General features: G+C 57.6%; 1 protein-coding gene across 3 annotated transcripts in view; it reads right to left on the reverse strand.

Moving 5' to 3' along the window:
• Positions 1-15,028: 15,028 nt before the first annotated feature.
• Positions 15,029-27,478, reverse strand: part of TBC1D16 (TBC1 domain family member 16) — a 69,562-nt gene continuing 57,112 nt past the window's right edge. For all 3 annotated transcript variants that reach the window (XM_019735622.3, XM_019735620.3, XM_019735621.3), the window contains exons 7-12: positions 26,968-27,116; positions 26,344-26,478; positions 25,490-25,676; positions 23,738-23,917; positions 21,128-21,274; positions 15,029-20,244 (exon numbers count right to left, since the gene is read on the reverse strand). In XM_019735622.3, coding sequence (XP_019591181.2) covers positions 19,996-20,244; positions 21,128-21,274; positions 23,738-23,917; positions 25,490-25,676; positions 26,344-26,478; positions 26,968-27,116 — 1,047 coding nt within the window. In that variant the 3' untranslated portion in view covers positions 15,029-19,995. The remainder of the gene's footprint in view (positions 20,245-21,127; positions 21,275-23,737; positions 23,918-25,489; positions 25,677-26,343; positions 26,479-26,967; positions 27,117-27,478) is intronic.

Here is a 27,478-nt window from a genome sequence, read left to right on the forward strand (position 1 = left end):
TTGCTCTTTTAAAGATGGTTTAGGGAATTAAATAATCCAGAATGAGCAAATCCATAGATGCAGAAGGCAGATTGGTGGTGGCCAGGGGTCAGGGGGTAAGGGGTTGGGGAGAAACAGCTTAACGAGTATTGGGTTTCTTTCTGGGATGATGAAAATGCTCTTGAATTAGACAGAGGTGACGGGTGCACGACACTATGAATGCACCAACTGCCACTGAATTGTGTCACTTAAAATGGTTAATTTTATGTTATGTGACCCTCACTTCAATAAACTATTTAAAAACACACACACACACACACACACACACACACACAGTTTTGGTTTTTCTGTCACCTGCTTGGCAAGAGGCTGGGTGACTGCCAGCTCTGGATGTCCCAGCACAGGTGGCCTGCCGCTTTCCTGGGGCAGGTATGACATCAGGAGAGATTCTGAGATGTCCTCCCTGGCCAGCAGGAGAGTCACCTCTCCCAGGAAGCCTTCCCGGCTGACCCCACCAGCCCTGATGTCTCCTCCCAACCACCATGGCTTCGTTCGTGTACCTGGCTATGAGCCACGGGCAAGAGGCCTCTAGTTACTTCCTCTGCAGGGTCTCTGTTCCCAGCCAAACCACAGCCTCGTCTCTTCTGGCTATGCCGGGTGTCTCATAGCTCTGTCCACAGCACGTGGGCAAGGTACCCCTGGCTCCCTGCCAGACAGGACCCACACATTTGCATTTGCAGCTTCTCGTGGGTCCGGGGAGCTCCCTCAGCCCCCAGCCCCCTCTTGGCCTGAGCTCTGCCACTCCTACTGCAAGGTCTGATCTGAGCTCTGAGCCTTTGGCCTTTCCACAAGGCATCAAAGGTCATCTGGTAGACCCCAACCTGCTAACCAGTGCCCCCTCCAGGCTTTCTGGCACGGTACAATGACAGCTCATTGCTCCCAATGACAGGACAACTCTACCTACCGGACAGTTCTTCCTTGGCTCAAATCCAGGTGAGTCACCGTTACATTCTAGGTTGCCCACCCCATTTATGGAAGAGCAAGCCTTGTCTCCTCTCTGCAGGACAGACCAGCACACACGTGAAGACTCACAGTCCCCACCCCAGTGGTCTCTGAAAGTCCCTGCTGTGGGCCCTTTCCAGCCTGGCTGCCCCTCTCTTGCTCTCCAAGACCATGTCCAACAGGAGCCCAAACCCTTGGAGGCCCCCTGCTGTGCAGGGCGACCTGCCACTCTGGAAGATGACGTCACGCCAGGTCTCTTTTGATATCCACGTTTTGTCCCACAGGCCTTGGGACCTCTGTCCCAGGGTGAGAAGGGGTCTCAGAGCAGAAATAAAGCCTGGGACTGGTGAGTCCCCATGGCACACGAGCCCTGGGGTCAGCCAGACGGCTGGAATCAGCCCTTGCCAGGAAACTGACCAGGACCCTGCAAGTGTCTCCCTTTCTCCGATGGTTCGTGTAGGAAAGGCCGAGTGGGATGAAGCCGGTGACACGCCCAGAAGAGAGCAAACACCAGTGTCTTTAAGCATATTTGTTTCTTTAACAATGAGGGTGACATCCGCTCATGGCCTGCGTTGTGTCCTAGGCACGGTGTCAAATGCCCACCAACTATGTGCCCATTGACCAGGACTGGCCAATAGAGGAAGGGTGAGGGTGGAAGGGGCCGCTTTGCAGACAGAGACCCTGAGGGGAGGCCTGCGGGAGGTCCCCAGCAAGTGTCAGGTCCCAGAGTCCATGCCAGGCCCCACTTTGCCCTGCCCATGTCCCTGCCAGGGCGCCTGGCTTCCAGGCTGCGGAACCCGATCTGCCTCCCTGTTTCGGCTGCTGGGGCCCCTGCCAAGTCCTTCTGAATGTGCAGCAACTGCCAAACGTTCTAAGAAATGCCTCTTGGGGTTTTCTCGGGAGCCCGGAAGTCCCCTGGTCTGAGGGGACAGTGTAGCAGCTGTCACCCAGAGCTCTCCTGGGGGCCCAGGCTGGTGAACCGGAGACAGGAGCTGGAGGACCAGCCAGGGCTCCTGCTGGTGGCCTGTGGCTTCCCACGTGCCCTATTTGCAGACCTTGAACCCAGGAGAGCCAGCATGCCCAGGATCACAGAGCTACAGCAGCCAGGGGCTGGGGCTGTCTCAACCCTGGTCCCTGACTCACTCCCCACGGGGGCACATGGCCAACAAAGGGACATATCTGATGGCCTGTCGTTACTTTACATTCAGAAGGATTTGAATCCACTCTATCTGGCAGCTGAGTACTACACTGGGCTTGTGGAGGGGGTGAAAATTATAAACTTTCTTTCTTTCTTTTTTTTTCAAGGAGGACACAGCTCACAGTGGCCCATGTGGGGATCAAACCGGTAACCTTGGTGTTATTAGCACCACGCTCTAACCAACTGAGCTAACAGGTGACCCCTTATTTTATTTTTTAATAACAAAGAAATACCATTGGTGTTTTGACAAATAACTACATATTTTCACAGTCTAGGCCATGCTGTCTCCAGGTGACTTGCCACAAAGTAATGCCCTTGAGCTGCTTGAAGATTTACCTTGATTGTCTCCCTGGTTGCCTCTGGGTCCCCCTCCTCTGTTGCCTTCTCCCCAGCCCCCACCACCCTTTCATGCTTCTAAACTCAAGGGTCACACTGTCACCTGAACAGACCAATCACAATGGGATCATTATAGTTCCAAAAAAAAAAAAAAAAAAGTGCCTGTGTGTGTGTGTGTGTGTGTGTGTGTGTGTGTGTGTGTGTTGGGGGGGCAGGAATTTAGCCGCACCCAGGAGGGCAGTACAATCAGCTATTGTTGTGTTAGAAGTGTCCCGGTGATAAGAAGGGAGGCTAGAAATGCCGCTTTCTGAACTGATTGTAGAACAGAATAGAAAGTTCAAGGCCAAGAGATAGCTGAGCACAAGGCTCAGGCATCAGCCCCTCCAGGCGGCCCCTGGGGCTTCCGTTGGGCCTCCAACCCCTTGGCAGCAGCATGTGTGTCCCTGTGTCCCCCTCCACCGAGCTCCTAGGAAGGGGGGCCTAGCTTAGTACCCCCCACATTTTCTCTCTCGTCCTGGGGGCCAAACATCCGAGGGTTCTGTAGAAATTCTCTAGCCGCACCAGGCACTGTTCGACCTGCTTTATTTACCTTCAATATCACTCACTGCTCACACCCACCAGGTACTAAAGGTGGCCACTCCTCTCACTTGGACTGTCAGGGAAACTGAGGCATGCGGATGGAAACAAAACGCTCGGATCTGAACCAGAGCTGTGTGTCTGCACTTTCCCACCACGCTGCACTGTATCCTGTTTATCCCTAAGACTGTCCCTTCGGGTGTCAGGTTTATGGGGAGGATAAACACTGGCCTTGAGCTTCCTGGGTCACTTCCGGTTGTTGATTCATCTGGGGCCTGATTTTGGCTAATCTTTCCCTGGGATACCCATCTGGGAGTTCTGCAGCTGTCATCTTCCCATCAGCATTAGGGACCTAGAGGACAGAGGCGAGGGCGGGAGGAGCTACAGTGACCTGGCACAGGTCAGAGTGTGGGCTCTGGGCCAGGCTGTGGGGTTTGAATCCGGTTGGCCATTAAGCAGCTGTGTGACCTTAGGCAGGTTGCTTAACCTCTCTGTGCCTCAGTTTCCTAATCTAGAAAATGGGGCTAATAATAGCCTTACACCTGGGAAGAATAACAGAGCACTTGGCTGGGTCCCTGCCATGTTTAGGGGGTGAAAAAGTATTTACTTCAGCACAAGCCCCTCACTGTATGACCTAACCACTGGGGCCCAGAAATTCAGGGTCTTCCCCTACTTTTGCCATCACATCATGCCGGGCTCCTGGCTCTTTTCTGGCAGGCCTGGGAGTGGGTAGCAGCTGGGGTGTCCGGGCCACAGACACAGGCCCCAGGGAACCTCCCAAATGAGTCACTGCTGGTGGGGCTCTTGTGGGGGCACTGCCAGTCCAACCTGATGGCATCACCCCTCAGCTCTCTAGCCTCCCTGGTTTAGGGCCCCAATGCCCCTCCCTGAGCTTGGTGACGCCTTGGCAGCAACCTTATCACCACAAGGTCTCTAAGTCCAGGATGGAGGCTTTGGCTAAGTTTTTCTGTCCCCCACCCCCGACACGAGACCTTCCTGAGATGTCACCTCCTCTGTATCCCGGTCTTTGCCTCTCACACCTGCCGTGGGGCAGTCACTGAGCCTTTGGTGGCGAGGCCCAGACATGGGGCTGTGTGTGAGTGGGGGCTTGTGCAGGGCAGCGGAGCTGGGGACAAGCTAAGGCAAGTAGAGCCTTGTCCCACCCTCTCTCCTGCAGCTGTGAGGCAGACCCTAATGACATGGCTGCAGTTTGTGGCCTTCTAACAGGACAGGGCACACGTGATGCTTTATATTACGTCACACTTTTCATTTAATTCTGAGCATGAGAGGTGGGTACTATTACTGTCCACATTTTACAGGTGAGCAAAGACAAGCTCAGAGAAGCTAAGCGACTTGCCCAAGATCACACAGCAAGAGAGAGGTCTGGGTTGGGAGCAAAGGACCCACGGTGCACAGAGGATTCCAGAGAGCAGCCAGAATGTTCTCCAACTCCACTGGAAGCAGAAAATTCATCTCGTCCATGCACCCCTCAGTGACCCGCTGAGCTGACCTGGGGCCCCAGCCTCTAATCTTATCGCAGTCCCATCAGCACTTGTCACTGCCTCTTTTATGGTCTGTGTACTCTGACATGTGTCCGTGTTGGTCGTGACGTACCTTCATTCCGACAATATTTGCTGAGCGTCAGGGAGGGGCCCTTGTTTATTAATTTATCGCCCAGCAAACACAGTGAGGCTCCTGCAGGTCAGGCACTGCACTGGGCGTGGGGGCCATGGAGCCATGCCCAAGCCAGGGTCCTTGTGGGAGGTCCAGGGTGTGGTGGGCACGGGCGGGGAAGCCAGCTCTGGGGGAAGACCCAGTGTCCTAGTTGCCAGCACTCAAGTTCAGAGAGGTCCCACGATGCGCCTGCAGTCCCAGGGACACAGGAATTCAGGATTCAAATAAAGGCCTCTCCCTGCGCCCCCCCCCATGTGTGTGTGTGGGTCCCTGGAACAAAGTTGGCATTTGGGGAGTCCTGTGTTGCCCAGGGCCCTCCACCGGGAGCCGTCATGGGCTGGGGCCCCGAGGGAGACAGCCTCGGAGCCAAAGGCAGTGTCCCCAGACACCCCATCTCTGCATTACTCTTCACGTGGACCAGGCCTGATACTGCAGGGTGCTGTGGGGTGCCCCTCCTATTGGGGACGTGGGGACAGCTGGGCTGGGCCTTGAGGCTGGCGGGGTCCAGCTGAGTGGAGGTGAGAGCAGCCTAGCTCCCTGTGGGGGCAGAGCCCCAGAAAGTAGTTTCCAGGCTCTCAGCCTCATATAGAAAGGTGTTGGCTCAGGTAGTAAATGGCCATCAACTGTGATTGGATGGCCATCAGCTGTGGCTAGTTGGCCGTCAGCTGTAACCAGTGAGCCATTGGCCACTAATATAACTGTTGTGGCTACGCTAGCAGCAAATGGGGGGCTAGCAAGAAGATGGTGGCTGAGCCTGCAAGCGGTGCAATGAGGGTTGAGAATTGTGTGGCTCCTGTTTTGTTTCTCCAACCCAGCCGCCAGCTAGGATATAGTGATATGACTCCCCCATCTATGGCTCCGTGGGTGTTCCTTTTTGGCCTCACCATGTCCTGCGTTCTTGTGTGGGGAGCGGGAGCAGAGACCCCGCAGGCCTCCCTGCACGACACCCCCCCTCCTGTCGCCCAGTCCAGCGCTAGTCCCCAGGTGTGCTGTGACCCAGGAACGCTGCAGAGAAGGGAAGGCGTGGGGAAGCAGGGCAGGTCTGGCACGGCTGGTGTTGGGGAGAGGGGCACAGCTGAGGACTGGCTGGGGCTGGTTCTTCTCTCACAAGGGGTACGGGACACCTCGTGGCCACCCCAGCTCAGCACTCTGGAAAATCAGCTAGGGTGTGTATCTGCCAAGTTTTAAGTTTTCAGAGGCAGGAAAGTTCTGCTTCTGTGGTTTCCAGAATATAAAAGCAGAGGTGGGGGTGAGGTGAAGAGCCCTCCCAGCTCCTCCATCTGGTCCCAGTACCTCCGGAGAGACAAAGATGGATACCTCCCTGTACCCCTTGGAACCCCAGGTATTGGATGCTGGAGACCCTTCCTCAGGCACGCTTGCACCTTCAGAGGCCAGGAGGGGCCCAGGTTTCACTGGGGAGCAGCCCCCCTGGAGGCCAGGGCTGGGCTGTCCACTCTGAGGCTCCAGGGGACCTATAAATAGACAGAGCCTCACCCCATTCCCTGCACATCTGAGAGGGGTCCAGGCACCCCCAGTTTTCCGTCCCCGGTGATTCTCCTGTCTGGTCAGGGGCAGGGAGATAACCACCCGTTCCGTGCCCCAGCCTTGAACCCAACTCTTGGCAGCTGGGATTCAGGACCCGTCTCAGGCAGGTGGTGGTTTTGGTTCTCGGATGGCTGGAAGGGCTGATGCTGGGGCGTGGGAATGGCTCCCGGGGCCCAGCAGCTGCGTCCTCTGTCACTGACACTGGCCTCCAGCCCCATGCTTACCCGCTCTCTTGGGCCCTTGTGCTACCTGGGAGCTTGTCAAGCTTCCTCCATATTTTCTGTGATTTTTGTGATGACTGTCATGCAGGGTCTCTGGTCCCGCTCCCTGCATAGGAACGCAGGACATGGTGAGGCCAAAAAGGAACACCCACGGAGCTATGGATAGGGGAGTCACACCACTATAGTCTCGCTGGCGGCTGGGATGGAGACACAGAAGCAGGAGCCACACGATCCTCAACCCTCCATCCGCTTCTCTGCCAACCACCCAACCAACCTCACCTGCCATCTGCAACCCACGCTTGCTAGCTTGGCCACGGCAGTTATATTAGTGTCTAATGGCTAACTGGTTACAGCTGATGGCCAACTAGTCACAGCTGACAGCCATCTACTACCCGAGCCAGCACCTTTCCACGTGAGGCTGAGAGCCTGGAAACTGCTCTCTGGGATTCTATCCCCACACCATCTGTCAGGCTGGCCCAGGTTTCTCCCTCCCTGGCCCCATGCAGTGGACCTGACAGCGTCCTGAGTGGGTAGGGCCCCGCGGCTCCGGTAGGAGACTCTGTGAGGGGGAAGGAATAAGGGGGGCCAGAGCATCGTGAAGAGCCCCCCCCCCACACACACACACTGGTTCTGAATCTGCCCTTGACACTCGTGGATGTGAGCGAGTGGCTCCCCTCCCCAGCCTGTGTCTCATCTGAAGACATCCTACACCTGACCTAGGTGTTTGGTATACAACAGGTACTCAATGCAGGCTCTCCTATTCTTCCTGAAAGGAGGATGCTGAGAGCCCCCTAACCTTGGGGGCCTGGGACAGACCCCAAAGCTCACTCTTCTCCCACCCCCACTGTACCCCCTACGGCAAGGCCAGGCTGGACCCAAGGTCGGTGAGAAGATGGACACCCCAGCCCCATCCTGTCCCCATTTCTGCTCCCTGAGGCCTGCTGGGCTGCAGTTAGGCCTGTCGTCCCTTCCCCTTTCCTCAGGGGCCACCACCTGTCTCGAGGAGTCCCTGAGGCTACTGGTCCTTCCTTCTATCCCAGGACCGAGCCCAGGGGTACATCCAATTCCGGCTGTGCCCTTCTACCCCAAGGGCTCAGCCTGGTGGGCAGGAGAATCTGTGGGGTTTCTCACCAGCGTGCTTCCTGGGAGCAAGCCCTGGCACTCTCAGTCTGGGTGCCTTTACTGGGAGGTCTTTGGCTCCTCCTTGTTGGGTGTTGGGGGCTCCTCAGTGAAGAGAGTGAGGCCAGTCGACCCCCCTACCCTCTAGGAAGTGGAGGCTTCTGTCCTCTAGCTGGGGATCACACCCCAACCTCCCCACACGCCCCACAGACATAGGTCCAGAGAGGATGTGAGAGGGCAAGCAGCATGCCTGAAGTCACACAGCAAGTTCAGCCCACACATCAGAGCCTCATCCCTGGGTGGGTGTGAGAGAGGCTCCAGAGAGAGAACAGGCAGCTCCATTTGGAGTCAGGTAAAGTGACTCAAGGTGCTAGCTGGACAGGGTTCAAGGGGTCCCCTCCCTTGGGGGAAAGATGGCCCAAAGCCCTTGGCCAGAAACTGCCCAAGCACAGGGAAAGGAGAATCAGAATGGTCTGGCCACCGGTCCTGGCTCTGCCGCCTACCAGCTGGGTGACCTTGAGCCAATTACTTAACCTCTCTGTTTCCTCTTTTACGGAATGGGGTAGACCCAGCACTGCCCCCATCTGGCTGCTGTGAGTATTGAGTGCTGTGATGGATGGAATCTATCTGAAGCTTAAGTGTCCCAAATGCCCTGCATCTGGTGTTCACCAGCCCCACCCTGGGACCTGCATAGCCTATGCAGAGGTCCCCCATAGCAGCCCCTGCTGGCAGCTGGGAAGTTCTCCATCCTAGGGGGTATTCTAGTTGGCAGGACGTGGCTGGGAGGGTTGAGCCTCGACAGGGAGTGGGACTAGACGAACTACTCCCCTTTCTCTTCCCTGGCCTCCCCACGGAGGCCTCTGCACAGCCAGTGTATGGTCACTGGTGCCCCCACCCCGGGACTTTCATCTGCAGACAGTCCCGGCGGAAAGTGGAGACTGAACAGGGAGGTCTGTTTACCCCAAACACTGAAGAAAGAGCTGCTGCTGTGGCTGGGCGCTTCAGGTCCAACAGCCGAGCAGCCTGCAGGGACAGGCCATCTGTCTGTCAAGGTCTGGGGCCAGGGGCCCAGGGAGGGTGGGGGATGGGCTGCCGGCCAGTGGAGCCCAGGTGGGTCCTCAGCTGTGTTCAGGGCGCTTCTCGTCATCGTCCACAGCTGCTCGGGGCCCAGCTCCTCTTGCCCGCTGGACCAATCCAAGTCTATGAAGGCCAAAGAGCATCACTAACTTACACGAAGGACCCAAATCAATCTTGATTTCAAGAGAAAACGAGCCCTGTGAGTCTGCAAGCCCCATGACAGGGGTCTGCCAGGCAGACAGACACTGCTGAACTGGCTGGGCTGTGGGTCCGGCTGGAGAGGCCTTTACTCACGGCCAGCGTGGGTTGGTCAGGTCTGTTGGCATTACCTGCCGGCTTGACTGCCCCCAGGGAACCCCGGGCACCCAGGAGCTCTTCAGCCCTCCTGAGGCCTGAGGTCCCCATTTCTTTGCCCCTGGAAGGAGGGGGCTTGGTGTGTATCCTCAGGGTTTGTAAAGAGCGACAGCTGGACACAGACAGACAGACAGAGGAGGAGGCTGAGCCAGCTGGGGCGGGCGGGGGGGGGGGGGGGTAAAGTCTTGGGACTGGGAGGGGCAGGAAGGTGACAAGGTGCCCCAGCCTCAGGCCGGCTCCCAGGGGTAATGCTTGAGAGTGGTGGGGCTGGGGCCAGTGTGGGTGGGCAGGGAGGGCACTGGAGCCAGAGGCTTGGTCACGTCCTGCCCGTGTTGCCCGAGTGCATGGGCTGGGGGGGCGGTCAGCGTGCAGAACTCTACAGCGGGGCGGGGGGGGGGGGGCGGGGGGGGACAGTTTCATCTTCCTTTTAGAGCCCTCTCGGGCTCAGCACGCTTTTCTCTCCCGACCCTCGCGTCTCACTGGAGTGATTCCTTGGCAAAGCTGCCAGCTTGCACAGTGTCCTTTTAATTAGATTCTCCCAAATTCCCTCTGTCACCGAGTTATTAATATTTATCAGGAGTACACCTGATACGATTAGATCAGTGGGCCCAGGAGGGACGAGGGGGCCGCCCCTGCTTCTTCCTCCCCCTCCTTCACCTCTTCCCCACCCCCACCCCAGCGCTCCCCCTTCGACCTTCTGCCTGTTGGTCCTGCATGTCTCTCCCTGTCAGCGCCCCTCCCTGCCCCCACTTGGGGGGACCCATGCACACGCTGGTGGAGTGTGCTGGGCGTGGGGCGAGATCCCCACTCTGGGAAAAGGCTCACTGGGTGTGAGAAGGAAGAGCAGCAAGGCCCTTCTGCAGAAGATGGGAGGGGCCCCAGCCATGTCCCTTCCTGTTGGAATGGGAATTAGCAAGAAGAGGATTTTTGAGGATTCAGGGGCCCTACTGTGCCCACAGCTCCTCCTTCCACCTGGCACCCGTGGGGCTCCTCTGGGGAAGGCTGTGGTCCAGGTGGGACGTGAGCCCCCACCAGCCTCTCCCCTCCCAGGACACTAATTCCCGGTGAGAAGCCCAGGCTTTGGAGCAACATGACTGTTGCTGAATCCCACGGCCAGGTCTGTGTCTGGGATTCATCACAACAGCTGGGGACAGGAGTAGGCGCTGCGGGGGCTGCGTCAACACAGTAACCTGGTGTCCCAGGGCCTGGGGGCAGTGCGCGCCAAGCAGGCCCCAACCAGGCTTTGGAACTGGCTTTCTAGAAAGGGAAACAGCCTATGGGGTCCCAGTTTTCTGTCTGGGATTTGGCCGTCTCAAGTCCCCTCCATGGCTGGAGGGCAGAAGCCAGTGGGGTCTGGAACCATCACTGGGACACTTTCTGCTGGGGTGGCCTCTCTGAGCGAAACCATCATCAACCAGACTCTGGGGGCCCAGCAGCCCACTTTACAAGCAGACCTTGGAGCTGTGGGTACGTGATGAGAGGGGTCTGTGCAGGGACCCAGAAGGCCAGGCCAGTTTGGTGAACCAGCATTTCAGACTCTGGGCCTCCCAACATTTCAGGGACCCCGGGACGACTTTGGGGCTGCCCTGGAGGCTGTACTCCAGCTCAGAGCATTGGGGGAAGGCTCATGGTGAGGGCCTAACTCTGGACCCAGGATGGTCCTCAATAAGACTCTCAAATCTGCAGAATCCTTGGCCACTGCACGGGGGAGGGGAGCTGTAGGTGGAAAGTGAGGGGCGTCCACTTCCAGCTTTGCTGCACTGTCCCACCCATAAGCACCTGCAGAAACACACCTGGGGGCAGTGCCTCTTCCTACCTGCATTAACCTGAGTCCAGTTTCTGGATCTCACCTGAGAGCCCTCACTCCCATCAGCAGCTGTGCGCTGCCTGCTTCAGGCAGAATGTAGAAGAGCTGGGTTTTTTGTCTCATCCCCCCAGGAAGCCAGCCCCTCCCTTACGCCCTGTGTGCCTGACACCTCTCACCCCACCTCGCCGCTCTGTTTCAGGCTGGTGCTTCTGAGCCCTAAACATTCACTTCTCTTTATCTGCCAGGCTCAGGTAGTCATGCGGCCGAGCTGAGCAGTGAGACCAAGAACTGGCGGAAACTCCCGTCTAAATTAACCATTCCACAGAACCTGGGGATTTATCAGAAAACCAAGAGGATGCCCGGGTTTTGGAGAAAGAGGGGGCATTCCTAGAAGTGGAACCAAGCCTGCTATTTGTGTAGGTGGTGGGATTCCCCCCATTCCCACCCCAGGGCACTTGCCCAGAGGTCTCAGGGTCACAGGCACTTTTTCACTAGTTTTCCAACTGGGGCAGGAGGTGGGTGGAATAGAGGGTGGGGCTAGACACCTGGAAGTGGCCCTGGAGACCGTCATGGCAGGGGGAGCCCAGCTGCCACCCGCCCACCCACAATCTATGCTCCTGGTTGGTTTCTGTCTCAGCTAGTTGTTTTACACTTGCATTTCCTTTTACAGAAGGACACCGAGACCCCATATCAGAAAGCAGGCTTCCAGTTGAGCTAATATGAAAAGCTGGAACTCCGCATCTCGTTTCCATCTAGGCCTGTGCTTTGGACAGAGTGAGGAGCCCCGAGGGACAGGCTGTCTCCACGAAGGGCAAGTTCCACACCGAGAGTCTCCACAGAGTTCTAGAAGGCAGAGTGGCTGGGATGCGAGGTCAGCGACTGGAGAGTGACTCTCCTGATGCCAGCCCCTTGGCAGTGCCTTTGCCCAGTTCTCCCCACCCGAAAATGGAGCACAGCTAGTTGGCACGCTCTTCGTTAATTCATAAACTCTTGAAAACATTTATTATTCTTCAGTCTTTATTTTGAACAGGGCCCATCCTTTCCCCTTTGGAGGTCTTTTCAGTCATCGTGGGTGTCCCTCTCGGAATCTCCTACCGGTCCTCCGCTAGCTGGTGACCACTCCTCTAGCTGGTCTCACTCACCATTAACTTGTAGCCACTAGGACCCTTGGGGTCTTTTTCTATCTTGCTTATTTGTGATCAAGAATCAATGCACTTGATCAGTAAACCTTATGTCTGGTCCTTGGTGAAGCCTCCCAGTTTGCTGACCTGCACGTGTCTCTCGTTGGTTGATGGGGTTTTGAACGTGCTTCTGCCCCCCCTGAGGGGCTGCTCCACCCAGCCTGTGGCGCTGGATCCCTCTTGCACCCTAATTTCAGTATCCAAACATCGATTTAGAAAATCAAATCATTCTAATGACTCAAAATATAACGTGCCCTCTTTTGTTCAAATTGTTGGTGGAAGAGCGGGTGGTATTTGACCTGTCAGGGCAGATGTATTGTCATATACGGACCTGGAATGCCATATTTGCAAACCACTTTGTCCAAATTACACGGTACACGCCCCAGGAGCCCGGGGATCTGGTTACTCTCCTGAGACGTAGCGAGGAGGGTGTGTGTGTGTGTGTGGGGGGGAGTGGATTAAGGAGGAGAGATGACTTGCCGAGTGTCCCAATGCCCAAACCTGAGTGTGGGCCGGGACGCCACTGGCAGGTGTCCTCTGGTCTGCAGAGGGTGTGGAAGCGGCTGGGCAGGTGTGGACCCTCCCCTCCTCAGGGCCTTGTGGAGGTGGAGGGTGTGAAGACATGGGAGGCCCTCCCTAACCCTTCACCCGTGAGGTCACCTGTGTGGCTGGTGACTGGTGATGAGGGAGCCTGTCCTGCCTGTAGTTCTCTTCCAAGCCTTTCCCAGGCCTGGCAAAGCCTGGTGCTCTTCTCTGTCCAGGAAGCTTATGCAACTGGTGGGCAGGGCCTGCAGCCAGCCTGCTGTGGGCTCTGTTCTGAAAACCAGTGCTCCTCCAAGAGAGGGAGGGGGACAACTGACCAGGGAGAGAGGCCTTCCCGTGAGCGTGTGTGTATGTACGGGGGCGCTGACCTGTGGGTCTCCCCTCACCAGGACAGGATGGTGTAGAGATGCAGGTGTGCCAGGAGCCAGTGTCTCAGTCAGAGAGAAGATCCAGACCTCACGGGCCCCCTTGGGTTTGGACAGAGGGCGTCTCAATGGCAAGGATGGGCCAGAGCAGAATCCCCCTGCACAGTTTGGACCCCTCCCACCCCTGCTCATTGCATGTCCTTAGGTGGGTGGGTGGGGAAGGGGAGACCCCAGTAATGACTGAGACTGAACTGGGCTGATGGGTTCATACTGGGATTCAACTGGATTGAAAATAAATAGGAGGAGGTTTGCGGCTCACTGAGGGCCTGGAGTATGAGTCATACCTGAGGAGAAGTGTGGGTGCCGAAGGCCACTTAGCCACAGCATTCAAGGTTTGTCTCCTGCGCCCCAGAGCCATGGAGGTGAGTGGCCTCTCCTGGGGGCCAACAGGGTGGCTTTACTCATTGGAGGGTTTGCGGGGTGCATGTACACCCACCCCAGAAACCCCAATGACCCGACGTGCTCCAACCTCAGTCCCCTGCCGCGGGCCCACGATACAACGGCACCAGGTCTCCCTGTTGAGGCTCACTACATGCTTGTTGCATGAATGCGTGAACGAATGACGTGGAATCGGGCTGCGCACAAGACGCTCACTCTTAGAAGTGAGTAAGGTGCCAAGAACTTCCTGGGTGGAGTCTGTCTGTGAGTGGCACATGCGGCTGTCTACACTGCAGCAGACAAGCTGTGCCCAGGCCCTTGGGACCCAGCACAGCAGCTGCTGGGCCTCTCCGGGCCCTGCCTGGAGTCTGGCTTTTGGGCAGCCGGCCGGCCTCAGGCCATGGCTGCCCAGTTGTTATTTATGGGGGAAGCAGAGCTGAGCGAAGACAAACACCCCGATGGGCATCCTGCTTGGGCCACACCCAGGGAACCAGCTGCTCAACAGGCTAGAAAGGCCCTTCCGGGCGGGGCCGGGCCCATCTGGGGCCTCGTCCCCCTGCAGGACTGACTTTTGGGGGCTTCCACTGTCACACTGCCTGAAGTGGCCTGCTGTGGAGGGTACTGAGGACTGACGGAGGGGCTGAGTGCCCGTCTCTGCCTACACTCGGCTGGGGCTGGCGTCCAGGCATGCTGGAGAAGCAGTACCTCCCACCCCAAAAGGACAAAGGTTTCTCTTAGCTGATGTGTCACTTGGGCTGGGTGCCAGCCCTGCTATGCAGACAGGGGCGATGAGGCTCTCAGGCATCTCAGCCAAGGTCTGATAGGTGGTGGGTGAGATGGACCCAGCAGACATGAGCCCCCTCCTTCAGTGTAGACGTCCAGGAGAGCAGCACACAGGCCCGCCCCTTGCAGGCAGAGGGAGAGGCAGGCACTGGGAGCCAGCCCCCTCCCCACGGTGCTCCAGGAGCACGAGGATTGACCCAGGCTCCTGCCCCGTAATCCATGTCCCGTAATCCCGGGCAAACATCCTTGCAGCCGGCTCCAGGGCTCGGATGGCAGTGAGCAGAGAGGAGCTGAGGCCTGAATTCTCACTCTAACTTCCACCCCGACATGGCCAGATTCACCTTGTCTGCCTCCGTTAAAATGTACACAAATGCACAACTCTGGCTTTTCCTGAATGGAAGCCCTGGCATCTAAGTCTCAGTAAAACACTGTGTGTTCTGGGTGTGGTGGTCTCTCGGGGGCCCCCAACTGCTGGGGTTCACAGGCTCTGTCCCAGCAGCTGGGGGCCCCCGTCAAACTCTGTCTCGGTGGCATGGATCCACCCTCCCCTCCCCACTGCAGGTCAAGCGTCTGCTCCCTCCAGCGCCCATCGGCACCATGGGCCAGAGGGCAAGGCTTCCCAGGAGGGGCCTGCCTGCCACTGGCCAGCCCTGCTGGCTCCCTGGTCCCCAAGGACCCCAGCCACCCAACAGTTCCACTGTGCTCCTTCCCCTCCCCCGTCACGGAACCGCCCAGAAGCATGGGCAAGCCTTCCCTACACCAGGGCCTGCCACACGTTGACCTAACAAACCCTCCCAGACCTCCTCCGATAGGCGCTGTCGAGCACACACTGTTGTCAGTATGATTTTATTTCCTTTGCAGTGGAATCCACAAGAGACAAAAGCCCTGCTGGGGCCATGGCCAGCAGGGCTCATGGTGACCAGTCCGGGCCTGGGCCTGACCAGCGGGTGATCACATTTACAAAACAAAAGCAAATAGAGAACGAATCGCTTGCTATGAACATCAGCACTCTTTTGGTCATGGTGGAAATTTCATGAAACTTTCCCTTAAACAACAACAAAAACCTGTCCCCTTTAAGCGCAAAATGCTGGAGAGAAGATGGCCCTGTGATTTGAGCTCCCTTTGAACTTGAAATGTTACCTTCTTACTTAGAAATTCAGCTGGGCCAGGTGCCTGCAGACTGCACCCCTGCTCCCTGGAGGCCCAGGGACCCAGGCGCCTCCCTCTCCTGGTCTCTCAAGCAGTGACCCAGGAAACCAGCCCCAGCTGAGGAGGTTATCATGGCTGAGGGGTGAGCCCTCAGGTACACCACACACACAATCTCTCTGCTGAAGAGCCTTACAGCCCACGTACACCCAGACATGTCTCACAGGGTTGCAAGGTTATGGTTCATGGTTGATTTTTCTTTGTGCAGGAGTGTGTGGCATGGGATGAACTTTACAGAAGAGGCACAGAGTTCCCCGCCATGGCCGGTGGATGTATGGAAGAGAGCAGGTTCGCTGACTCCCAAACCAGGGAGAGCTTTCAAGTCCCAAGCAGGACAGAAGTCAAGGTCGCAATAGGCCAAGGTCAGTGGTCTGTTCCCTGAGTGGCAGTGAGGTCCCTGGGACCTGGTAAACCTCCTGGTGACCGCTTTCACATGGACAGTCCCCTCAGCTGTCCTGTGAAGGGGGCTGGGTGGGAGTCACCATTCTCATTTGCAGGTGAGGAAACTGAGGCTCAGGGAGGGAGAAGGCCAGGTACCCCGGAAGGGTCAGAGGCAGGACAGGAACCAGGCTCCTGATCCCTAGGTGTCTTCCGGAAACGCAGCACCGCTCGCTCCTGTCGGGGGAGCACTGTTCTTCAGCTTCACAACTTTGGGGGACAAGAGCTGCTTGGTTTGGGGACAGGCTCTTATGAGCCCAGGACAGAATACGTTCACTCCAGCAAGGGACGGCCTTGCTGTCTGGATAAGAAACGCGGGGCTCACGGGGGAGTGCCCAGCCTCGGGCTGGACTTGTGGGCTCCCTCCCTTCCCTGGGCTGCGGCAGAGCTCAGACCAGTCCTGGCCCACCTCTGGCTCAGGCCGCACACCTGCACGTGTGGGTTCTCCTGGGGGAGCTTCTCCTTCCTGGGTCAGGGGGTTCTGCAAAGGCCTCTGCTGGGCAGACAACCCGGAAGAGGCTTCTTTCCCTTGGCCTGGGGAACCCAGGTGGCCCTGACACTCCAGCCTCCCTGCAAGGCACAGCCTCGAGCAGGCTCCTTCCCATCACCCTGGGGGCTGCCTCCCTTCAACTTATTTCTACCAAACAACCGACAAGAGAGCCGAGGGACCTCACAGAAACCGAGGGGAGAAGTACAGAGGCCCCCTGCCCCCCAACCCCCGCTGTGGTACACAGTCTTCGCCCCATTTCCTAGGTCCACCTGTCAAAGGTTGGAGCTGGGTGACCTCTGCCAGGCACTGCCACTTAGCCCAGGGGAAGCCCACATTTCAGGACGGCATCTTTGTCCTGTCCAGCTGCCTGCCCCCCAACAGCGCTTCAGGCAGGGCTCTTCCGGAAAACTCAAACACTTGGTCCTGGCTTCAAAAACCTCTATCCTGAGACTTGGCCAGTTGGGACGACACGGTTGCCTGCTGACGGCCAGACCGAGGCTGCCAGTGGACCGGCCTCTTCTGGACTGACGGCCGTCCTCCTGCAGAGGTGGCTGGGTCCCGCCATACCCTCCCCCCTCCCACTGGCTCAGGGAGTCAAATTCCCATGACTTGTGAGTTCCAAATCCTCCTGGCTGGGCCTTGAATTAGAACCTTCTGGAATAGCACACTGTTCTCCTCTGCACCTGGGGTGAGGACTTCAGACTCCCTGTTCCCAACACAACCACCTGGTGTGTCCCCCACCCTCCCAGACCCAGCTTCCTCCTGTTGTCATCGCCCCTTCCCTGGGAGCCAACCCTCCCCGGCCAGCGAGTCCCCGCCATGCCACATCCTCCGTGCCAGCACGTGCACAGCAAAGGTGCCCCCTCTTCCCAGAGGCCCAACAACGTTGTGTAATGTCGGTCCACACATGAGCGGCGGGGAAACTTTTAAGTATGCGTGCACACGCACACCAGCCAATAACGTTAAGTGTCATTTTAAAAAATGGGTTAAATAAGCAGCATTGCGGAGGACGGCGGGCGGGCTGATTACCCCGCATGTGCAGGTTCTGGTGGAGGGAAGGCTAGAAGTGTAATGACTGAATTATCACCCTAATGTCTTTTGCTGACTGGGAATAATCCTGGGGCAACAGCTGCCTCGGGGTTTTTGGCTGGTTTCCTCTAATTGCATCCAGATTACGGGAGGGGCCTTCTCCATCTCTTGGAGCTAGAGCTGCGAGCAGCTGTCCTGGGAGCCCACAGGGGTGTGAGGCGGGAGCACTGAGGGCAGGGACTTGGGGGGCGGTGGGAGCCAGGAGAGTCAGAAGAAATGCTTTGCACCAGGACCCTCCAAATGAGAGGCTCCTTGGACAGCCCCCCAGTAGCCCAAAAGCAGAAGGCTTCGCTGAACAATGCACGACACTCTCCTGCTGGAGTGAGGGGAGGGGCACTTTCTCCCCCTTAGGCGTCCCCTGCCTCTCCAGGGGACGTTGTGCAGCTGGATAAGATGTGTTCCCAAATACTCTCACTAGGACGAGGACCTCCTGGTAGTGAGACTGGACCCACCGCCCAGCTCTCCACTCCCCCCATAACTCCCAGCCCTGAGTCCCCCTGGAAAGGCGTTTGTCCATTTCCGCTTCAGTACCTGTGCCTTGGCTCGCCTGCGGGAGGGATGCAAGAGACGCAGAGCAGAGTCCCATCTGACCTCCACACAGGTGAACAGCCTGCTGGGACGTGGCAGCTAGTTGGCCCCAGACAGGAGCAAGCTCAACCCAGGCGGGAAGAACTGCCCAGTCTAAACCACTGACCTTCAGGCTCCTGCACGAGACAAGTGCATGTAGTTTGAGGCCACCAAGTTTTGGGGTTGTTATGCAGCATTACTGTGGCAATGGGTGACTGATACCCCTGTGCATGGGGGTGTGGTTTCTAGAGGGTCCACGTGATACCCGGTTAACTTCAGCAGGTTCCACAATGGACCAGGAGCCAACACAGAAAGGCAGTGCTCTTTTCCCAGAAGCAAAGTAGATGAAAGGTCTATCCCCATCCAGCCGGGACACCTGCTGCTGGACTGCAACAGTCAGCACTCCAAGACCTGGGCACTGATGGGGCTCCAGGATGGTCTCCCCAAAAGGCTCTTGGACAGAGGGACCGGGAACTTGGAAGTGCGGGTCTCAGCTTGCCGGCTGAAGACCTGGGCTGATGGAGCCAAGAGAAGCTGAGAAGGGGCCGGCTGCTGCTGACTCCCTTTCCTGTTGATAAATATCTTTTTAGCTGTTTAAGGTAGATGGCGCCATCCTGTAGCCTTCAGCCTCTGTCCAGTGAGAAAAGCTGAGTAGGAAGAAGGTCTCAGTCGGGGCTGTGTCTCCATGACTCTCAGCCCTTCAAGGATTTTTCTCCCCAGGATGCGCTGGGGGATTCAAACCTCCTAGCTCCTACCAGTCCAGGCAGTGGCATTCTGTGCAAATAGCTGGCTGGGAGCTCCCCACACCATCTGCCCATCTCTAAATCCCAGATGCAACTGGTATAAGATCTTTTGGAGGCAGGAGAGGGTGTTGGGAAGACCTGGTTCCCACTCACAACAGCCATGAATGTTGGCTACTTCACTGTGGTCACCTTTGCGTCCAACCACCTAGACACTGAGTTAGAGAGGCCCCAGATCACAGCAGACTGCGGGGCCCCATGGGAAAGTGGGAGGAGGCTTTCTAGCTACTTTCAGGGGCTTTGTCTTGGTTGGTCAGTTAATACACTATCGCTTCCCTCGGATAGTGTAGATTCTCTTCAGAGGGTTTTGTGGCCACATGTATGCACACACACACACACACACACACACACACACACACACACACACACACCTCGACCCATCCAGCCCCCAACTGGTTGCTGTATTTGGTGGGGTTGACCTTAAACAACGCCAAAAAAACCTCAGGTAGAAATTCCCCGACTAAGGAAGAGGGGTCCGGCTCATGGCTCAGGTTCAGGGGCAGGCAGTCTCCTTCACATACCAGGAGCATAAAGTGTTTAAATGGACAGCATGAAAGTCCCCAGCATCTCAAACCCCACGCTGCTCTTACACCTTTCTATCCTAAAATCAGCGGGGTATTTTTTCCTTGTTTTTAGCAGATGTCTTCATATTAGTGTTGCAGCTGAGGCTAAAGAAGCTGTGGGAAGTCTGTTTGGCTCGCTCAGAGAGTAAGGCCTGATGAAGGGGAGTGTCCAGCTTGCAATGATGTCTCTGGGTCTGGATGGAACCCCCTTCTCTTCTGTATCCCCTGGTGCTGGTGGGTGAGCTAGACTTCTTTTTCCTGACCCTGCTTTCCCCATTGCCTGGGAATACCCTGAGATTGCTAAGGAAGCTGGAGGTATTCCTGGGTCCTATTGACATGCATCACAGGAAGGCAGCACAGAAGCCAACCCACCTGTGTCTCCAGGTGGAGGGGCTATGTATCCTGGTCCCACTGTTTTGGGAGCTGACTTTTCTCTGGGCCGCTGTCAGGACTTACTTCTCTCACTTCCAGACTCTGCTTTTGTTGTTAATATGGAACAGTTCCCTTCATTTCGCCCAAAGGCATTTTCCTTATGACTCTACCATCCCCTGTCCCCTCCGTGCCCATCCCCACCCCCTCCCACATGCCTGGGACCTCTGGTAAGGTCCCCTCAACCCTCGTCCAACACAGGGAGCCCACCCAACCTATCTGCGGAAACCAAAGCCTTCCCGAGGCATCTTTGGGCCCTTCTTGCATTCTCTGGGGGGCTTGGGCGAGCGCGTTTCCACCGTGCCCCCATAGGGACAGCTCTCTGAGCCCGGGTGGTGGCCTGTACACTCCACAGCGGGTATGTAACCGCTATCCCACATGCCCGTCCCACACAGCTTGCACAGGTCATGAAGGCTGCAGGGGATCCGGGGCAAGAGGCGGAACTGGTACAGCAAACTCCTTGCCTGCAGAGAGAGGACAGGCAGTGAGGAGGGGCAGGGGACAGCGGGTGGCCACAGAGCACCTGTGGGCTGACCATGTGCCAGGCTCAGGGCAGGGGCTCTGCCTGCAGAATCCCATTCAATGCCAGCATGGCAGGACCCCTGGTGCAATTGCAGTGACAGGACCCATGGGAACGGTTCTTGGAATGGTTGTCACATGTGGCTCGAGACAAAAGGCTCCTCAAACAGCCCACATGTGCAGGGCAAACAGGGCAGCCAAGAGCGGAGCGGGGCCCCCGCTGTTTCCCATGACCCCTTGCTCAGCCCCACTACGATGCCCTAGTGTTCTGCTCTGCCCCACCGCTCACCATGCAGCCCTGCAGGATGTTTCCACACTCCTGTGTGGGACCGGGTCCGCTTCAAGCCCTCCTCCTTCCCACCTGGCCGCTGACCCCGGGACCCCTCTGCATTGCCCCCAGAAGACCACTAGAGAGCTTTAAGAAGCAGGGGTCTGGGAAGTGGGGGAGCAGCAAAGCTCACGGTTCCCCTTTATTCCATCAACCTTGGATGAGAAGCAGCCACCCTCCCCGCAAAACCTCCTGGGTTTTCCTCGTTCTGGGCTGTGAGTGAGGTGCCCGAAGATGGGGAACCTATCAATCCGGTGGTCATTTGTTCACTCCGCGCAGTGAGGGGGGCTCTCATGTCAGGGCCTGACAGTGATGGGCCCTGAGGAGCAGGGCAGCCAAGCCCTAGCGGTGGCCAGAGGCGCTAACCACTGGACCTTGGGGCAGAGCTCCCTGAGCTCTGCATGTGGGGGCGGGGCCTGAGTGGAGGTGGGGTTCTGTAAGTGAAGGGGTGGGGCCTGCGTGAGGGGCGGGGCTCTGCAAGTGTGGGGGCGGGCGCTCACCTTCCTGAGAACCAGCTCCCCATTCATGTGCATGGCCAAGTTCCCAAAGTGCAGGAGCATCTGGTCGGTGGCCAGCTGCTGCTCAATGACGTCGTCCCCGTAGATGGCCACAATGGCCACACAGATGAAAAGGTGGAAGTAATCCGTCTGGGGGTGTGGAGAGTGGGGTTCAGACAAGGCCTCTCACCCAGCCCCAGGCCCTGCCTCCGGTGGAGGCTGAGTGCAGAGCTGCGGGTGGGGCTGGGCAAGCCACGCTATCTCTTTCATCCTGTTTCTACCTGCAAATGAGCCAATGTCAGGGCCTGTGATAGTCGGTGCCACAGGCTGCCATGACGCCCAAGGGGTGATGCTGGCTCTAGCCTCCCTCAGGCTGCTCCTGCTCTTTGGGGAGCCCTTTGGTACTCTCTGACATGGGGGCAAAGGACACACTTTCCCTGGAGGCTGGCCCGTGCTCATTCTGAAGCCTCCTTGGTAACAGTCCTGAGACAGTGAGTGCAAAAGGCTGGGTCAGAACACACCCCAGTGGCTCGAGGAACACACCAGCGAGAAAACCTGGCAGCCACCCACCAGTCAGCACCCTCCTGCCTCCAGGCTGAACGTCCTAACTCCTGCCCCAGAGAGGACTCAGATTTATCGCTAAGAAAGTGGGGAGGAGATGCTAAGAGAGCGAGCGCGGCAGCCTCCCAACGGTCCCCACGGAGCAGCAACGCCCGGCCTGCAGCAGGAAGCCGGCACTTGGTCTTGACCTTGGAGCATCCTGCTCCCTGTTCTGTCCGGATGCACTGAGGGCACATGGCCTTTGATTCACATGCACTTCCGGGAGCAGAGGAAGGACACGGAGCACCAGGAAGCCCAGGTTTAGTCTCCCGACGTCGACCACCCAGCCAGGCGGAACTGCGTTTCTAAACAGGGCCGGGCGGGGCCCACAACACAGGCGGAGGTTATGGCAGCAACGCCCCACATGCCCTGGAGAGAACACCCCCCAGACTGCGGGCCCCGCACTGCAGCCCTTCCTCCGAACTAATCCGGAATGGTCTTGTTTGGGTTCTGCAGCTATCTGAACTCTGGCTGGGGGGGAAGGCAGCAGAAGGGTCCCAGGAAGGTGGGTGCACTCAGAGGAGCATAGGGAAGAAAAGGGCGCACAGCCTATATCGGGCTGGACAGGGGTACAGGACTAATTTCAGTTCCCGGGCATCGCCCAGGGCCGTCCAGCCACTGTGGGCAAACTGGAAGTAAATGGATAGACTACAGCCTTTCTGACTCAGGGGTCACTTTCAAAGTCAAAGGCAACACCTGGTAGCGATCCTTTCTGCAGAGCTCACTCCTGCTGAATTAGCGTACCCCCACCACCATTATCCTACCCCCCAAAACTCCCCTGCTAATACTTTGATCAAGGGGAGGGGCCAAATGTGGCTAAATATAGTCCGAAGTCTGAAAATGATGCAAACTTGATTTGTGGACTTGGAGAAAAATGGAAGCCAAGAGATGGTCAAACTGGCCTCCACCCCGGGATTCTCACCAGATCACAGTGATGAAATCACCGTGAGAAATGGCCGCATCTGCTGGGTGATGCTCAGGGTTCATGGATAACATTAGCCTAAACATGATGTAATGAGGGTGGCATTTTGCTGCTGGAAAAACATGCAATGGGGCCTTGCAAAGCAGACACGGTTGAAAAACAATGTGAGCCAGAGTTTTGGACCATCCGTGCCAGTACTTGTTCTGATTAGTGCAGACTTTTCACTCTGAACGTACAGTGTCGAGCTGGCTAATCCAGGCAGGCAAGGAAGCCAAACCTGAGGCGGGAAGAGCGTGGGAGGCGCTGAGGATGGAGGTGGCACCGGCACTACCTATCTTCAGACTCACTTCTATCAGATGTCACCCAGCTGTGACATTAGAAAGGTGGGAGAATGCTGATGCAAATTTCTGCAGGCTCCTGTCTACCCGTGAGGTTTGTATCATCCAAGTAGCCACAGTGAGAATGGGTCTTGCAGAAAGGGTCATGGCCACCTCCTGGATGCATCGACCCTATTTTTTGAAAGGCTGATGGATTCAAAGAGACTTGTCTCTTCTTTGACATTGCCAGCTTGTCACTAATTTGGGTGTTGAAGCCATGTGACAGAGCCAGTACTGCACTCTCAGGAGACGCTGATAATGGTGGATGGCAACTGGCAGCCGACATCACTGGGAAGGAACGCAGGCTGGTCCTGGGCTCTCCGGCCCCTTCCCTGAGCTGTCCCGAGGGGAGAAGGTGGGTGGGCACCGGCGTGCTGGGCTGCAATGGGCCTGCCTGGCCTCGGAAATGTCTTTCATGCTGATTGGTTGTGACAAGAGCGAGCTCAGCCCCAGAACGTGGTAATGAGCGCAGTCAGTGGGCAATTTGCATCGATTTCACCTCCTCAGGAGGCGCGTTGCAGGTCTGACGCCAGCCAGCCACGCGGGACTGCAGGCAGTCGCAATGTGAGGGGCTGATGTGGGGCTTGTGGGGCTCGGGGATTTTGGAGGAGGGGGACCCCAGAGGGAGAGCATGGTTACTTTGGCACCCTGCCGTCCTCGAAGGTGACTCTCTCGGGGAACGTGGTCCTCCCCTCGGCGCCCGCCCTGGCTCACCTGGTAGTGGGCCCAGCAGGCCTCCCAGATGCGCAGGGCCTCGGCTTCAGGGAACTCGCGCTTGAAGCACAGGAGCAGCCAGCGGTGGCAGAAAAGCATCTGCAGGCCATCCTCGCCCAGTGAAACCAGGTGCTGGTAGAAGCGCTGGTGTGTCAGCCGCAGAAGCTCACGTAGGTACAGCTGCGGTAAGGCACAGAGAGTCAGCCCCCAGCCCCAGGCCGCTCTGCCCACCTGGCCCCGGACGCCCGCTCACCCTGGGGCCGGTCCCTCTGTGCCCGTGTCAGCACCTGCGTACTTTACTCTGCCCCTGACTCACACCTCTTTGCCACATTCCAGACTGTTCCAGAGGCGTGGTGTGGCCCAGTGCAGTGGAGCATAGGACCCTGCTGTGGACGGAGAGGCTAATGGCGGCTCCCTGCTGGGAAGGCTCCATCGGCCTTGGTGGCTGCGTGGGGGCAGTTGCTGATGCCCCCTATTTCCTGAGAACTCTGGGTTCAACCACCCTCCTCCACTGAGATCACAGAGATCCATCATTTTCTGGAGCTGCTCCAAGTAGAGAGGGGGCAGTTCTGAAACCCAGGACACTCAATTCTTGCACGTAAGGTCACTACCCAGTGACGTGGGACAAGCTCGAGGCTATTTCTGGCTGCTGACTTCACCAGCGCCACTGGAAAATCAATCTCCAGCAGCTAATGAGTCACGGGGCTGTGTGGGGCTGGGGCACGTCAGGGGCACGTGGCGTCAGACCCCGTAATTGCCTCCCCAGGTACCGTGGAAACCTGACGTCACACGGCTGTGGAGAGTGGGCTTGGCTGGGATCACACGCTCTCAAGATCACAGCCCGGTGATCTTGGGGTGGGGGCTCGATGAGTCACAGGCCCCTTCCCACACAAGTGGCCCTTTGTTCCTGCAAGAACGGGGCTCATGGGCCCCTCGTAGGAACTGTTTCTGGGGATTCTTCCCCACCTACCAGTTTCTCCACCCTGTGGCCACAGCAGGGTCAAGTCCACACATGTGGCCGCTCCCCTGTCTCACAGATGCCCCCCAACCCCCCAGGTGTCCCCTACCTTCCAATCCATACCTCCCGGCTCCCTTTCCTCAAATCCTCTGCTGTGTTCTGCTCTCCCATCCACAGAACTCAATGGTCCCCTAACGGTTACTCTAAAGGACGTGCTGCTTGCCCCCACCCCCCAACATTCGGTGCTGCCTGGTCTGTGTAGGTTAGGGAAGGCCATAAAGGGAGGGGTGCTGGCAGGGCACTGCAGAAAAGGCCTGCTGTCCTTGGGGGGGGGGGGGTGACAACTGCCCAGTGAGCCTCAGGGTGGCTTCAGGAGCCCCTCCCAGCCCCTCCCCACTAAGGAGCCCTGGCTGTGTGAAACCCCTGCAGGGAGCAGCCCGGATGCACCTGAGGACCCGTTTTACAAAGCTCAGGGCCAGGTGTGGTAGGGCCCTCTTTCCTTAACCCTCCAGGGAGCCCGGGCTGGGATGCCACGTGCAGGAGCTGAAAGGCCCCCAGGGAGGGCCCCCGTCCTGCACAGCCCAGAGTGTGGGGTGGGCATGGTGGCACGCGTCCTAGGACCTGGGAGAAGCATGTGGCCCTCTTGGGAGAGCTGGCCCTTCCCCAGAGGCCCAGGGATAAGCCCCTATACCTCGCTGGCTTTCCTGCTGCCTCATGACCCACAGCAGCCACATCACGCGTGGCCACCGGCACCTCTCTCACAGCTGTCCACCACACACGTCCCCGAGCCTCACCAGCTGCTTCTCCATGTCTTCGTCGCGAGGAGAGCTAACAAAGATGGTGTTGTGCATCAGACCCACAAAGCACCAGAAGGTGTCTGATTCGTCTAGGACCTCGGCCAGGATGGGGGCAACCAGGTCCGACATGCCCTGTGAGTAGCCGATGGCCGGGTTGTACACAGCGTAGTTCAGCAGGATTCTCCTGGTGACACAGCACAGAGAGCAGGGCGGCCAGTGAGGGTGCCCACGACATAGCCTACCTCTGCTGTCTTCTTGGTGGCATGTCGCCTGGGCCAGCAGAACCCCAGGCTGGAAACCAAGGGCTGCCTGGACCCTCCGTCCTCTGCCTCAGTCTGAGGAAGGAGGGCAGCTCTGGGACTGTCTCTTAAGCCGTGGAAAGGTAATGGCCTGCAATTAGCCACTCACCAGGCCTAGGCCTGAGTGCAGGGGGAAGGAGGAATGTGGGTCTGATTTTCTTAATGGTCGACTGCCTGTGACAAAGGGTGGGCTGGCAGGCACATTTTTATGGGCTGCTAATTTTGTGCAATTATTTGCCAGGCGGCAGCAGAATGTCAAAGATGCCAGCCCTGGCTCTGTGGCTCTGTGTGCCTTCATCACCCGGAGGACCACCCATTGGGAGACACTGGGGAGGCTCAGCTACCATTCAAGTGAACCAAGCAAGGACAGGCTTGGTGGATGCCCAGGGGACAGGGCCTTCCCTGGCTGATCGAAGTTGGCTCAAATAACTAATGGTCCTCTGCTTCTGGGGTGGCTATATGAACCCAGAAGAAAGACCCCCGGCCCCGCAGGCGCTGCTGCTGCTCATCCACTTCCCAGAGGGCATGTGGCCCCAGGGACATGGCGGGTACCTCATGCTCTCCACGTTCGGGTTGCCTTCGCCTCGGAAGAACTGGTTGCTCCTGTCTGTCCGAACCACGTCCTTGTCCACGGTGAACTGCACTGCACGCCAGAATGCCCTGTGCTCCTCAGGGCTCATGGACAGCCTGACACAGAGCAGGGCGCCCGCTGGCACACGCACACGCACGCGCTCCGTCCCTCCCGACCTCTGACCCTGGATGGGAACTGGGGGTGCTGCTGCCCCTGGCAGACCCTCCAGCTCCCCACTGACTTGGGGGTAGGTGTATCCAAGGGGTTCCACAATGTGAACTTGGCCTCATGGGAGGAGACCTGAGTGCCGCCCCCAGGCCGGCCAGGCCCAGACGGACCTCAGCTGTTGGGCTCCCGGTGGGACCCTGGAGACCCGGCCGCCACCCCAGCGCCCACTTAAGTCTGTAGAAAAAGAATTCTAAAACCTTGACATGTGAGCTAAAGAGCACCTGGGGTAATGACTGCACTTATCCAGCCCTATCACTCACAGTCTGCAGAGACCCATTCTCCAAAGAGACAATGAGTCACGGACCGTATTATCAATGCTGAATTGCACCTCAAATTGCCTTTTCGAATGACATTTCCCTCCTGGTCCGGACAGCTACCTTTTCTGCTGGATCTCGGCGTATTCCTTACGCTTCTGCACCCGTAGTGCCTCCCTCTCCTCCGACGTGGACTCGTGGCTGTAATAACGCAGCAGGAAAGGCCAGACCTCCCCCCGGATTGACACATCAATGCCGCCGAAGAAAATGGCCTGGAGGAAGCGGCAGAAGTTGGGGAGGGGCCAACACAGGGCTGCTCAAAGCACCCCCAGATCCCCGGAGATTGGTGTTTTGGTAGCTTGGCTGCCCCTTCTGACAACTGATGCCTCGATTGAGTGGCTGCAATTTGCACATGTTTGGGAGGGGAAAGTGCTGGCCCCCCATTCCCATACAGGACACAGCCGGGCTCATTTCAATGTCAATACCCCCCCGGGGTGGCGCTCAGATGGACGTGTCTTTCTCACGTCACGGCCTAATCCCCGGTTTGGGAAGTGCAGCGTTCCACTGCGAGCTCTTCTATACAGACTGCGTGGGACCCCCAAACCCGAGGCAGCGGCTTTGATTGCTCGGTGGG

The sequence above is a fragment of the Rhinolophus sinicus genome, chromosome 12 (assembly GCF_057876585.1).
Source record: "Rhinolophus sinicus isolate RSI-liver-muscle chromosome 12, RSI-T2T, whole genome shotgun sequence".
NCBI classification, from domain to species: domain Eukaryota; kingdom Metazoa; phylum Chordata; class Mammalia; order Chiroptera; family Rhinolophidae; genus Rhinolophus; species Rhinolophus sinicus.